This window comes from Vulpes lagopus, chromosome 9, assembly GCF_018345385.1.
Source record: "Vulpes lagopus strain Blue_001 chromosome 9, ASM1834538v1, whole genome shotgun sequence".
NCBI lineage: Eukaryota > Metazoa > Chordata > Mammalia > Carnivora > Canidae > Vulpes > Vulpes lagopus.
The window spans coordinates 47,337,480-47,353,549 of NC_054832.1; the positions used below are offsets into that span (position 1 = coordinate 47,337,480).

The 16,070-nt window shown below is 33.6% G+C and overlaps 1 protein-coding gene across 1 annotated transcript in view; it reads right to left on the reverse strand.

The window, feature by feature from the left end:
* Positions 1 to 14,358, reverse strand: part of CNBD1 (cyclic nucleotide binding domain containing 1) — a 541,281-nt gene extending 526,923 nt beyond the window's left edge. The window contains exon 1 of the mRNA XM_041768591.1: positions 14,271 to 14,358. Coding sequence (XP_041624525.1) covers positions 14,271 to 14,358 — 88 coding nt within the window. The remainder of the gene's footprint in view (positions 1 to 14,270) is intronic.
* Positions 14,359 to 16,070: the final 1,712 nt, after the last annotated feature.

Below are 16,070 nucleotides of genomic sequence, written 5' to 3' on the forward strand. Positions count from 1 at the left end.
AACTTTTTCTGAATAAGAAAGCAGAAACAATGGCACAGGAAAAAAAATGCTCAAACATATAAGAACACTTTTCTCAAAGATATGAATATGAAGAATTAAATACCGTGACCCAGAAATAGAAAGAGGAAGCATAATATATGATTTACAAAGAGACCAGATATTCTAGATGCTACAGGATGAGTAAGTAAATTTTACCATATTTTGAAGATAAACAATTATTTCAATACCCAGCGAAAACTCTGTGTGGCCTTAATCTTCTCCATAACAAAGTCCTGGCAAACATTAAGACAAATCAGGAGGTGAGGGGTATATATAATGAGTTTTATTCTCCAATAAAGGTAATAAATAACTGTAAGACCTCAGAAAGTATAAAGAACCATAAGGCTTCTTTGAAAAATACAATGTGATACACATACAATTGAAGCTTAGATATTATGGACACTATTCTAATAAAGAGTAGGTATTGGGGATCCCTGGATGGCTCAGTGGTTTAGCACCTGCCTTTGGCCCAGGGCTTGATCCTAGAGTTCCAGGATTGATTCCCACTTCGGGCTCCCTGCATGGAGCCTGCTTCTCCCTCTGCCTGTGTCTCTGCCTCTCTCTCTCTGTATTTCATGAATAAATAAATTAAATCTTAAAAAAAAAAAGAGTAGGTATTTTGTAAGTCTTAACACAAATAATAAATTCTTCATAAATTTTAATGAAGAGGGTATAAATAGTAATGAGTAACAACTTGAAAGTTTCAGCAGAGAAGTGAAAGTATAAAATATATTTGTACAAATACTCTCACATAGTAAATAATCAGTATTTACAGTTTTAAAATATTTTAAAATAATAGGACATTAATAATAATATTTGAAGGTATGAATGCAACTAGTCAAAGAGTAGACATTAATATCCTTACTAATCAAATTATGATATGAAGAGGGAAATTTTTCTCATTTAATCCTAGACTGTAAATATTCATTGTCTAAAGTCGATAAATGAAGAAGTACTGGTTTAGGTACGGACTCTATTAAGTACTTTTTTGTTCCAAATTATATGGCATTAAAATTCATAAAGCAAAGTTTCAGGAATAAATGGAGACAAAATAACTTCCATAGTAATTTTCTTTCCTTCTTATCTACAAATTAAGTAAAAACTGAATCACTGAGGATATAAATATAAATTACATAATTAATGATATATATTAAACACATATCAAATTTATTCTTAAATAAAAGAGCATATCAAACCTGAAACTATAAAATATTGAGAAGGCAAAAATACTGAATGTTTTCATGAACCTATTGTATATAACTAAAGTCTTTCTCCAGAGAAAATGCATTCCCCAAAATATTTACATTACAAGAAAAGAGAAAAAAATGAAAGAATTAAGCATTTTGATTCAAGAAGTTAGGAAAAGAAAAATTAAAATAAATAAAATAAATGCAAGGGAAGAAAACAGAAAATCAGAAATTAATTTGTTTATAAAGCAGAAAAAACTATAGAAAAGTAAATTCAAGAGAGTCTATGGCACCCAGAAACACATAAAGTGGCATCACATAACAAAGTAAGATATATCCGAGTAATTCAAAAAAATTTCAGTCACAATATATACCATATAATTCACCACAATAAGTCAACATTTAAAAATTAATAATCTCCACAGATACAGAAAAATAATTCAATGAAAGTATTACTTTTAAGTAATTTAATTTTTAAAAAGCTTCTTTTTTTAATCTGATGAGTATATCAAGCCAAAAGAATCATACTTAATGTTGAAAAATTGTAAGAAATAACATAAATTCAAAAGCAAGATAAAAACATCCACTGGTGAGACACCTGGGTGGCTCAGTGGGAAGGTGGAAGGTGAAAGGTAAGTTGTTACAATAACCAAAACCAAGATGTGAAGGGCATCCGTGTGTGGGGGGGAAGGTCTGTGCAGGGTATTGTAGGCCAAGGAGAGTGAGGAGAGCAGTAATTAGAGGTGAAAGGGGGAAGGGATCTGCCAGTGCTGATGTTCAACCCTTGATGGGGATGAGGGGGCAATGAGTAATGGAAGATTGGCTACATACAGGGAACTGATGAAAGGTATTAAAGTTAATTGGAGCAAAGTTTCTTGCTTCGGAGAAGGAAGTTATAAGTATAGAAAGTGAGAAGACAAAATGAACCCTATAGTGTTACATTGCAATTAGAATAAATTGGTATAAACTCATGGTTTTCAATATACATAATTGACATGCAAACAAACATAAATGTAAATTTTTATTTCTAGGATGTGTCCACTGAGAGGGCCGGAGAGTAATGACACCCTCAGATCTTGACTTGTAAATACAATTCTGCATTAAAATGAGCCAGGTCTCCTTGGGAAAATGGCTGATTCTAGGACTTAGATGGGAAAAGCAGAAGATGAGCCTGAAAAATCTTATTGTGTCAGAAAGCAAGAAAATGGTTAGATCAACATGAAGGCATTTCCAGTGGCCAGATTGTGAACAATCTGGGCATCAAAATATATAATGATAACTCTTTAAAACCCTTTGAATAAACTAGGAAATCATAATTTTACATTTATCTATTTAACATTTTATGAAAATTGAATATTTCTAAACTTTCAAAATACTTCCTCATAAAATACTTAATTACAAAAGGGAAAAGTAAATTCACTGCAGAGAAGTTCCCCAAAGAATCACATTAATCAATTGATTAAAGTGAAATCATGTGCCACCTGATAAGATGGAAAGAGAACATAGAATCACAAAGATATCTGCCTTAAATCTAATAATGAGGAAAGATCAGAGAAATCAAACTGAAGTATATTCTACTAAATAGCTGGTTTGTAATCTCCCAGCATTAAGGCCAAAAAAAGCAAAGAAAAGGGAGAAACTATTCTAGTCTAAGCAGAGAAGACAAAACAGTGAAATACAACATGGGAACAGTGAAATACAACATGGGATTTTAAATTGGATCTTTTTACTATAAAAATCATTATCAGAATAATTGGTTAAATTCAAATGGGAGGGTCTAAGAATCAGATCACAGTATCTGTAACTGCTAATTTTTTTTATTTTGGGGATCCCTGGGTGGCTCAGCAGTTTAGTGCCTGCCTTCGGCCCAGGGCGTTATCCGGGAGTCCCGGGATGGAGTCCCACGTCAGGCTACCTGCATGGAGCCTGCTTCTCCCTCTGCCTGTGTCTCTGCCTCTCTCTCTGTGTGTGTCTCATGAATAAATAAATAAAATCTTTTTAAAAATGTTTTTTAATTTTGATGGATGTATTGTGATTATGTAATGAGTATTTCCTTGTTTTTAAGAAATACTAAGATATTTAAGGAAAATGGAATGTCAAATAGCTCTGAAAAAATAAGTTTCTTTATATTAAGCTTAAAACATTTGTTAAATTGTAACAATGTTTCAAACTTCTAAAATTTTATTTTCAAAAATTTAGTAACTTTCTCATATGATGACTTAGGTAGTTAGTAAATAAGAGAAAAAGATATCATTCATAATAACAGAGAAAAAAAGGATAAAATGCCCAGAAATAAATTTTACTGTGGTATAAAAGGACACTTGTAAAAACTGGGAACAGGAAAAAAAAAAAAAAACACCTGAGAACAGGAAGGTTGAATGTTATAAAAATACAAGTTCTTGAGTAGTAATATTCAATATCATAAAGACATCAATTTTCCATAAATGAATCTTTAACACATTTCCAATTAAAATACCCACATGTTTATTTGCTTAAAAATCCCAAATATTTCTAAAGGTCATATTGAAAAATAAACGTAGAAGAAAAGGCTGCAAAAGTCCTTTTAAAAAGAGTAATCAGTAAAGCTTAATCTTACCAAATACTGAAATATATCACAATGCTTCAAAAATTATAATAAATCAATACAAATTGGTAAGTGGGAAAAGTAAATAATAGTTTCCAGAAATAGATTCAGAATGCATATGAAAATTTAGCATACAATAAAAACTGGTATTTCAAATTAGTAGGAAAAAGACATTACTCAACAAATTGTGTCCAAACAGTTGATTGGTCCCTTTGAAAATTACTAAGTTGTAGCCATACATCACTATTTTAAAGTAAATTTATTCAAAAATAAATTCCAGATGCACCAAATATTTAACAAGCTTAATATTAAAAATAAAACTATATAACGAAAGAAAGCATGGAAGAATTAGTTTTAAATCTTAGCAAGGAGAAAGGCATTCTAAGTGAGAATCAATAACAGAAGACAGAAACTACACAAGCGATCTAAAATGTTTGTATGACACAAAAATCATAAACATGAAAAAACATAAACTGAGAAGATACCTGTAAAGTACAAGACAAAGGGCTAATTTCTTTTATACACAAAGATTTTTTTGAAATAAGAGGAAACATAAACCTCAATGAATGGACAAGGGAGATAGATATAAATAAATAGGCTATTCACATAAATATACATGATTACAAATATAGGAGAAGATTCTAAACCTCACTCTTAAAGAAATGCAAACTCACAGAGCAATTAAAACTATCTCCAACTAATTTGTTGGGAAAATGTTTGTTTTATAATGCATGATATTAGTGTAAATGTTGTGAAATAGAAAACTGCATATACTCATGGTGGGAGTAGAAATTAGTGCAACCCCTTTGGAAGACAATTTATTAATAGTTATCAAAATTTAAAATGCACACATCCTTTGGCCTTGCAGTTCTATTAATACACTTGCTTAGCAAATCAAGAACATCGTATAGGGTGCTTATTTTATTTTAACAGCAAAATTAACTAGAAACAAATTCCCACTGTATTAGGAAGGATCTAGCTATTAAGGGGCCAGTAATTTCAATGGAAAAAAAAAGATACAAAAAATTGTCAGATATTAGAAAACTGAAGAGACAAAAAGGGAGCAGAAAATCATACAGAAAGCATCTACTACCATTATTTTTGCTGATGAAGCAAATGGAAGAGGGTTGAATTATTAAAATTTAGAAGCGGGGAGCAATGGTCCTTAGAAGTTGAGATCTGGACCTCTGAGGACAGAGCACCAGCAGCTGGAGCTGGATTGTTGAGGGGGTACAATGAAGCTATTTCTGGGAACACTGGGAAAACTGCAAATGAAATTAACTGCTGCTGCTGCTGGAACAAACAGGCACTGCTTGGGTGAAAAAGACATTGCTGAAGAGACACTCACTAGGAGAAGCAAACCAGAAATAGAAAACAAAAGGATAAACACTTTCCTTAGCTTGCTCCTGTCATCCAATCTCCTTTAACACCTGCTATTGACAGACCCTAACAGGAAGCCAGCTGGCTTCCTGGGAAAAAACTGGTTTGCAGAGCCTCAGCCCCAGCATCACAAAGCAGAATGTACAGAAGTGTGAGTTTAAAGGTGAGCTACAATAGGTTAAATAGCACATCCATCCATTAGTAGTATTTTGGTATATTCAAATAATGATATATAATATAGCCACTAAAATGAATAAGGTAAATATCTACATATTGACATGAAAAGGCCTCCATAAAACATATTAAGTGAAAAATAAAGGTATGAAATAGGGCTAATGCCCTACTATATATATTGAAATAATATAAAATATATTTTAATATTTAAAATATTAAAATTTTAGTATTTAATGTTAAAAATATTTAATAATATGTACATACATATTTACATACTTGAATATACATGGAGATTTTCAAGAAAAAAACTTGTGTATTTTTTTTATTGGAGTTTGACTTGCCAACATATAGTGTAACACCCAGTGCTCATCCCGTCAAGTGCCCCCTCAGTACCCGTCACCCAGTCACCCCATCCCCCTGCCCACCTCCCCTTTCACTACTTCTTGTTCATTTCCCAGAGTTAGGAGTCTCTCATGTTCTGTCTCCCTCTCTGATATTCCCTACTCGTTAAGAAAAAATATTTTTTCATTATAGTTAATTCTGAGGGTAAGATTAGGACTATAGGTTAGAAGGAAGACTCACTCAACTTTTCAATATTCTCTTGTGCCTGAAGCATATGTTACTACACAATAATTTTTACGAGACCTACTTACCAAAATTCCCATAAATTGTGTAAGATTTGTTGATGCTTCTGCTATTTACTTATCACCTGCATGATAGGCATTGGGGATACAAAGACATTTCAAGGATAACACTTATCTCCAGATACTTATCTATTAAGAACCATAACCCTAAGGCACACGTGTATGAGGTAACTAACATGAAGTTAAAAGGTGATAAGAATAATATAAGGGGTATAGAATAAGTACCAATGGAGTTCAGAAATATGCAAGACACTACTTCATACTGGAGAGGCCAAGGAGAGTCTTTGCAAAGATTAAAATAGAGCAAGATAGACAGGAACTCCAAGAGGAAACATTGAGCTAAAGCACGAGAGTATGATGAAGAGTATGATGGTGTAACTCATGGAGTAACTTTCTCCTAATGTGGAAACTCTCCAGCTCTGATCTCTAGAGACCAGATAAAGGTAGACCTATCAACCGGATAGCTAGGTAACATTATAACAATGTCATTATTATAACAATGACCCCTGATTGGTGAGTTGCATCTAGACTAAGAGAAACAATAGATGATCTACAAATACGTAATGGAGAACCACTAAAATGGGCGTCCCTGACTATAGTAACTCTTTTTTATTAATTTTTTATTGACGTACAGTCGACGCAGCTTGGAGGCTTTTCAAAAAGTTACAAATAAAAATAACATAGATCCAATAATTCCACTATGGGTATTTATTCAAAGAAAACAAAAACATGAATTTGAAAAGATATATGAGCCCCTATGTTTATTGCAGCATTATTTACAATGGCCAAGATATGGAAACTAGAGTGACTCTTGTAACTGAAAAGCTCCTTATAGGAAACTTGGAAAGAGTGCCTATGGAATTTTTTTTATAAGAGATATTGGTTCCTGTAGGGCTTTTAAGTCAGGAAAGTTCAGCACCTGCCCTATGTGATTCTCATTACCTTGAACCTGAACTACCACGCAGGGAGCCAAAGACGATTGTTGTGCTGCTGCCTCAGCAGCTGTGAGAACAGATTCCTCAGAAAGGAACACCTGACTTAGAAAGGAACACTGACTGCTCTTCTGGAAGATGCGATTCTATCTTTTATCTTTGGAGCACATGTGCCAAATGTGGTCATCTAAATGTTACATTAAACCTAGGAAGTAAAAACAAAACAAAACAAAACAAAACAAAAAACTAGGAAGTCCTCCTGTCTCCCTGAGCAGCACTGCAGATGGGTTTAAGAACATCAATGAAAGTGTTTTAGTGGAGAGTTCTACCAGTGGAACTATAAAGTCTAGAACATGAGAGATTTTAGCCAAAGCATGAAAATTGTAAATGCAAGAGTGAATAAAATGGATTGCAATCTAAGTTTTAGAAGAGAGTAAAACTCTGACAGCTTTTGAGTAGACAGTTAACATGATCAAATTCCTTTTTAAATTATCATATTTTTTAAAAAATTTTTTCATCATATTTTTAAAAAGGACTCTGGTCCATAATACATGTTGGAAGGAAGTCCAGAGATCAGTTCAGTCAAAGGTAATGGAGGCCCAACCCAAGTGGCTGAAGGGAACAGACTAATGCAGAAGGTATTTCTGAGATGGACTGCTTAGAACAGAGCAGTAGCCTGAGATGCAAGGCGTGACCTAGTGTGACCACTAGTGGAGAGATCTGATTTGCAATGTATTGCAGTTTACTGCAGGGTTTCCTCCCTGAACCCCCTGTCATGATCTGAGTTCAAGTTGGTTGCCATTACTTAATTTCTAAAGGTCACTCGAGATTTTCTGACAAAAAGTACAAGTACACTGAGATAGTTATGAGTGGTAAGAAAAAAAAATAATGCTTGTTTTTTTTTTCCCAATAAAGCATTCATCTTTTCTCCTTGGAGATTAAAAAGAGTGACTTTTACACTGAAAAATAAAGTTGAGAAAATAATTGTGGTTATTTCTTTTCCTAAATAATCAAGTGGCATTTTCCACAGGGACTATTACTGATTATAAAAACAGGGAGACATATACAAATATTCAACCACCTGTTCCATCTTTTGTTCCTTCTTGGAACATACATTCTCATGTTTTAGCTCTGTTTTTCAAACTTGTTTTCTTGTAGATATTACACAGTCTGATTCTCTGTCTTCTCCACTGACAGGCCACCCTTTTTCTTACTTGCACTCCTAGGATTTGAATGGTTTAAAACTTTAAAATGGAGCAATAGTTACTTTTCCAGATAAATATATATCTTGAAACTCCTTTCATCTTTAGCTACTAAAAACTGAAAGTCTCTCAAATTACAGGAAATGCCCTTGAAGTGTTAGGAATGATGACATGGTTTTTTCAGGTTTTCTGTAAATGTACATCATAAAATGAAAAAAGAAAGAAAAAAAAGAGCAAGGAAAGCATTCACTTAGGAGTACTATCTTGTTTCTAAACTCCTTGAAGTATCTCTGGTCTTCTCCCAAATGCCATTTTTTTCCCTTCTACATCTTCCTAAATTGGAAAAAGCAAGATGTACTCATAAATATCTTGTGAACCTGAAACCCTTTTTGTTACTGGAAAACAAACAAAAACATCCTTTTTTTAAAGTACAGAAAAGCTTTCTCTCAGATAAATCAGTAGTTAAAATGTAAAGTGTGTTTTTGAACTTGCCCTTTCTCAGAAGGATAAGCCTAATAAACATGAAGAAAATGGAAGCATAGCATATTAACCCAAACAAAGATAGCTAATTAGACCATACTCCTAACAATAAGTGTGTTAAGGACTTCCTCCAGTCGATTGCTAAAGGACAGCTCCCTGTCTTCTATTAAAAAAACATTATAATATTTTTCTTCCCTTTGTCTCTTCAAGATAGCAACTACTAATATTAACAAGCCATGTGTGTACTTAGCCCAAGATGCCATTTCACCCAGGTGATAAAACTACTATAGATTTTGCTAACTGTAACACTTTACAGCAATTCTCATCCAGAATAAAAAGTGGCATGACTTTTTGCTTTTGAGAACAATCGTCTCCTTCTGGGTTAGCAAGCTCTGAAGGATCCTGAGACACAAATAAAAAGGGCTCTAGAAGGAGAAGACTGGAGATTTTTTAAAAATGTGTAAAGAATTCAAGAAGCTTAACTACTTGGAGTGCCTGTGAATATAGATTTCAGAGTTAACGGAACAGTACTGGAGGAGTGTTTAAAGATGCACGATATGTTGTCTAGTTAAGAGTGTCTAAATGGCAAAAATGGCAAAATGCAACAAATGCATATATATCATTCAACTGGTAAAATGTGGAGAGGATTTCAGGGTAATGGGTAAGAGGGAGCTATACTGCTACTGGCATTGTAGTTTTTAATGAGTAAATTCATACAAATGATACTATGAAAATTTTCTACCACTTAACAACTGTGTGAACCTTGGTATGAAACCACGCAAGCCTCACTATCCTTAACTGTAAAATGGACCAGGTATTAGTTTTTGCATCACTGGTGAAACAAATTACCACAAATGTACAGCTTAAAACACAAATTTATGATTTTACAGCTCTGGAAGTCAGAAGTCAAACAGATCTCACTATGCTAAAATCAAGTTGTCAGCAGGGCTACATTCCTTCTAGAAACTCTAGGGAAGACTCTTTCTTTGCCTCATCCAGCTTGTAGAGGCTGCCACAATTCTGTAGCTAATATACCCCTTTTATCATCAAAGCCAGCAATGCCCAGTTGAGCCTTTCTCACCCTGAATCTCACTAAGTCACATGCCTCCCTCTTTCACTTATAGAGGACCCTTTTGGCAGTGGGCCCACTCTCAAATCCAGAGTCTTCTTCCATTTCAGGGTCAGCTGATTAACAGCCTTAAATCCATCTGCAACCTTAATTTCTTTTGTCATGTAGCATAGTTTATTCACAGGTTTCAGGGATATGGATATGCACATCATTGGTGGCCATTATTTTGCGTATCACAGATCTCCTAAGTGTCTTGTGAGAAATAATGAAATAACATAACATGCAAAGTGCTTACACACTGCCTATGAAAAGCCCTCAATTATTATTCATGTATAAAATTTATAGATAAGGTAGACATGTCTCACTAAAGGTAACCTAACTAACCTCATCCAAAGTAAGTAAGGATATATATATATATAATGGCCAAATTTTCTCTAGTTTGAGAAATAATTGACATATATCACTGTATAAGCTTAAGGTATATAGCATAATTATTTGATTTACATATACTGTGAAATAATTATAACATGTATAGTTAACATCCACCATCTCATATGGATATTAAAAGAGAATGAAAAAATAAATAAATAAATAAAAGAGAATGAAAAAATATCCTTGTAATAAGAACTCTTATAATCTACTCTTTTAACAACTTCCCCATATATCATACAGCAAGTATTAACTATAGCCATCATGTTATACATTACATCCCTAGTGCTTATTTATAACTGGAAGTTTGTATCTTTTGACTATCTTCCTCCAGTTTCTCCTCTCCTCAACTCACCCCCCACCTCTGATAACAAAGTATCTGATCTCTTTTTCTATGAGTTTTCTTTTTTTTATTATTTATTTATTTATTCATGATAGACAAAGAGAGACAGAGAGAGAAAGAGAGAGGCAGAGACACAGCAGGAGGGAGAAGCAGGCTCCATGCCAGGAGTCCGATGTAGGACTCGATCCCCGGTCTCCAGGATCGCGCCCTGGGCCAAAGGCAGGCACCAAACTGCTGCGCCACCCAGGGATCCCCTCTATGAGCTTTTTTTTTTTTTTTTAAAGATTCTACATGTAAGTGAGATCATACGATGTTTGTCTTTGTCTGTCTGACTTATTTCATTTAGCACAATGCCTTCAGGGTCCATTCATATCGTTGCAAATTTGGGGATTCCTTTGTTTTTTATGGCTGAATAATATTCAGTTGTGTATATGTACCACAACTTCATTCATACATCGATGAACACTTAGGTTGTTTCCATGTCTTGCCTATTGTAAATTTGTAAATAATGTTTCTATGATCATAAGGGTGCAGACTTTTTGAGTTAATGTTTTCATTACCCTTGGAATTTCCCAGAAGCAGAATTGCTGGATCATATGGTAGTTCTATGCTCCATACTGTTTTCCATAGTAGCTGTACTAATTTACAATCCCAGCAATGGTGCACAGGTGTTCCCTTTTCTCCACATCCATGCCAGCATTTGTTTTCCTTTGTCTTCTTGATAATGACCATTCTTTTTTAGAAAAAGATCTTATTTATTTATTTATTCATGAGAGACACAGAGAGAGACACAGGCAGAGGGAGAAGCAGGCTCCATGAAGGGAGCCCGATGTCGGACTCAATCCCGGGACTTCAGGATCACGCCCTAGGCGGAAGGCAGGCACTAAACCACTGAGCCACACAGGGATCCCCTTGATAATGACCATTCTTAAAACGCATGAGGTTAAATTGTAGTTTTAATTTGCATTTCCCAAATGACTAGTGATTCTGAGCATCTTTTCATGTATGTTGGCCTTCAAATATTTTCCTTGGAGACATGTCTACTCAGGTTCTTTCTTTGCCCATTTTTTAAACTGAAATTTTTTTTTGCTATTGAGTTGTACGAGTTCTTCATATATTTTAAATATTAATCCCTTATCAGATATATAGTTTGCAAATATTTTTTGCCATTGTGTAGGTTGTGTTTTCACTTTGTTGATTCATTCTGCAGTGTAGAACCTTTTTAGTTTGATATAGTCTCACTTTTTTAAAAATTTTATTTTCTTGCTTGTGCTTTGGGTGTCATATCCAAAAGAGCATTACCCAGACCCAAGTCAAAGAGTTCTTTCATGTTTTCTTCTAGGAGCTTCATGATTTCAGGTCTTATATTTCAGACTTTAACCCATTTGAGGTAATATTTGTGAATGTTAGATAGTGGTCAAGTTTCGTTCTTTTGTTTTTGAATATCCAGCTTTCCCAACATGATTTACTGAAGAGATTGTTTTTTCTCAGTTGAGTATTCTTGTCTCCATTGTCAAATACTAGTTGACTATATGTGTTTATGTTTACTTCTGGACTCTCAATTCTGTTCCACAGTTCTCTTTGTTTTTATACCAGTACTATACCGTCTTAATGCCAATAACATTGTTGTATAGTTTGAAATCAGGAAGTGTGATGCTTCCTGCTTTGTTCTTCTTTCTCAAAATATTTTTGGCTATTTTGAGTCTTTTGTGGTTCCACATAAATTTTAAGAATGTTTCTTCTAGTTCTGTAACAAATGCCACTGGAATCTTGATAGGGATTGCATCAAATCCACAGATAAATTTTGATAGCATTGACATTTTAACAATATTAATTCTTTCAATCCATGAACACAAGATAACTTTCCATTTATTTACATCTTCTTTGATTTCTTTTATCAATATCTTATGGGTTTCAGAGTAGTGATCTTTCACCCCCTACCCCCTGGTTAAATTTATTCCTAAGTGTTTTATTGTTTTTGATGCTATTTAAATGAGATTGATTTCTTTTTCAGAAAATTCATTGTTAGTGCATAGAAACGCTGATTTTTATATGTTAATTTTGTACCCTGCAACTTTACTGAATTCCTTGATTAGTTCTAACAGTTTTATGGTTGAGTCTTTAGGGTTTTCTATATATATAAAATCATGTCATCTGCAAATGGAGACAATTTTAGCTAGATTTTTTTAAGGTCCTTAACTGAACCTCCTATTTATGCCCATTGCATTTTGAATCATTCCCATTTATATCTTCTTTATAATTCAGATTTAGTCATATTATCGATTGAAAGCATCCTCACACGCGCCTTCATGAGATCATTGTTTCAGCAGAGGCAGAGTTTGCTAAGGGAAATTGTCAATTTGCTAGAGTTAGCACAAAGACACAGTTACTAACCAAGCAGGACATGTCTCCAAAGAGAAGTCATAGACATAGAACATCAAGTAGGAACCTCTAAAGGGAAAACCAGGAGCTCCACTGCTTTCCATTACGCTCTATTGTGTTCTGAGATCTAAACTGCTGCTGATTTTTCATCTTTTTATCACTTCGCACAAGTTAAGTGTCCTTGGGAGACACTACAGAGGGTAGCACATAGCTCATCCCATTGATTCTAAATTAATTTGATATTTTAACTCCCAGCTACTGTGCTTCCTAGGCTGCTAAATTGTTTTAGGGTGACTTTTTTTTCTTTTGCACAAATAAAATCTGTCTAGTAGAAGCTGTGGGTTTTGGTAAAATTACATTTAACGTTTATTTCAGTTCACTTAGATACACAAAACTTTGACTACATTCAAGAATTTTTTTCACAATGATAAAAACATACAAAAGTAGCATATATAAGAATTAGTTTAACATAAACACTTTGTCTAACACTTCTCAAGACACAAGTATACCCCTTCAAAGCAGTGTCAACTGTTGTCTATAGCACCCTTTCCCCTGGAGATTATGATCATTAATTTTTAAAAAATAATTTGAAAGAGTTAATGAGCACAGGAAGATAAAAGAATAGACAGGTTAGCTTTCTCAAATCATACAAGTTACCCAAAGAATACTTAAAAAAGAGTAAATTCCTTATTGAAGTCGAAAAAAATCAAGATTATTTTGTTTTCCAGATTTTTTTTAATTTCAACTATCACTAGGACTATTTCATAATATTAGTCAGTATACTGGTGATCAAATAATAGATTTCTAGTTATCTATGACAAGAAATCTTGAGAAAAAATGTTCTAGGTATAGACTGACTATATAAAATAATAAAATACTGTCACAGTATAAACTTCAAAATATTTAACTCTATAATTCCTATGATATTATAAATCAAAAACTACAAAATAAAAATAAAGTGGAATAGGAACAAATTTCAGCAGAAGATAATGGACATTATCTTTTTTTTTCCTTGAAAATTTTAATGAGAATTCCCCTACTGAAAATTAAGTATTAATTAGCTCACAAAGGGTAGGGCAGTAAGACTGACACTGGGTAGGCAATAGAAGATATGCCAGAAACAGGGTTTGATTACTGGTGAGCCATGTGATCTTCCTAAGCCTTTGTTTTCTTTTCTCATTAAAAGTATTCCTTATTTGAAGTTCTGAAAGTTCCTAAAGATTCTCAAAGTAAAATATTTGAAATCTAGAGAACTGAAATGACTTCAGAGCAACAAAGCAGGATTTGCATATGTTTTTTCCATCTCACTACTCTGTCAAGAAGATTCTTCGTCTCTCTACAAATTCACAAGTGCCCCCTATTCATTATATCTGGGGTAAATCCCACTGAAAACAATGACAAACCCTTGACATATTTCTCACTCACTTGGTAAACTGCGAAGTGGAGGAGGAGGCACATTGTTTATAGCTATCATATGAGACAAAATAGCTGCTGGAAGAGAAGACAAAGACATCTTGATGGCTCAAAAGCAGCTGATCAGAGGCTAGTTGAGAGACAAACAATCCTTCTTTGCCTTGAGACATCATAAAGCAGAACTCTCAAGGTACTCCCTGATAGGCTGAATACTACGGAACCTTCATGTTCACAGTTCTTACACAGTGCACAGTATTTCCAAGAGTTAAATATTAGTCCTAGTCCAGTGGAATTTATGAAGGGGGTTTTGTGACCTATAAAGAGTGGTAAGAATGAAGAAGGAAATTCTACAACGCAGGTATAGCAGAATCAACAGCACACAAGTCCAGATTAAATAAAGAATTCATTTCATTAGTCATCCATAGTCCAAAGCCCTTTCTCTGCCTACTAAATGTTTACAATAGATATTAGAGACCCTATTTGTGGCAGCACCAATAGAATATTTATACTGCTCTCTATGGCTACATATATAGGGTAAAACATCTCCTCTAATTATATACCAGTAACTCAACCCTGCTTGTATGTAACCATATTCTACTGGAATATGGCATATGTTTTGGTTATTTTCTGCTGCTTCACAATACTTAGGGCTCATTTCAATGACTAGGGTTTAGAGACCTAATTAAAGCATTTTTTTTTTATTCTATGTTATCTCCCAGGCCTTTAAAAATATTTTCCTGAAAAAATATAAATAAATAAATAAAAATAAAAATAAATAAAAGTATTTTCCTGGTCTCCTACTATAATAATACATGAAAAGGACTGTGACTGACTACTTGAATGGGAACCATTTATTGACCAACTTAATCTAGAAAACATTAATAACCAGAATTGAAAACTTGAGTTTTACTACAAAAGTAACACATTTTATCTTGCAACAGTTCCTTTTAAATTGTATCTGTACAAAATAAATAAACAGTATCTCCATAATAAACTTACCTCACCATAACTTTTCAATCAATACATTTTCCCGTCTCTAGTTTTATAAACTCTGGATTCGCTATAGACTCAAATCAGTTGAGTCTTATCACTGCTTTTCATTTTTTATTTCTTTTATACTAGTCAAGTATCTTCACCTGCATAACTCCTATCACAGAACAGTACCTTGACATCCCAATTGTACCCCCTTGGTAATACCTACAGTCTTCATTTGACAGACTATTCCATATCTATTCTCTTCCCAGTCTCACTAAAAACAAAGAACCAATACCTCTTCACAGAAGTTAATTACAAAGTGCTTTTGCATTTTTCATGGATTTTGAACAGATGGGACTCTATTAGATGATTTATTTTTCCTTTGACACGTAGTTTTGATCAAACAAATCAAAGAAAGGAAGTTTTCAAAGGCCCTAAGTTCATAATGATCAATTTCCTCTCTGATTCCAATTTTATCAATTCTCATTTTTATTTTCTAGTTTTTTTCCCTTTCTAAATTTTCCTTTTCTTTTTTCTTTTCTGTATTTCCTATATAAAAAAGCATATAGCAGTGACACCTACATATCACAGTAATTTCACATCAAACTCAACTTTGCTTTAAAAAAAAAGAAAATATGAATAGTTGACAATGCAATAAAATAAGAACATTAAGGAGGAAACAGGAAAACAAACAAAAGAATCTCACTTAATTTTATCTAAGTTTATATGATCTTCATAATTTTGTGTATTTGCTAGTATCTGCTAGTATATGTTCAGAAAGAATCCATCAAATCACAAATGCAGCTCCTCCAAATGTTTTTGATTAGTCCTCCCAAT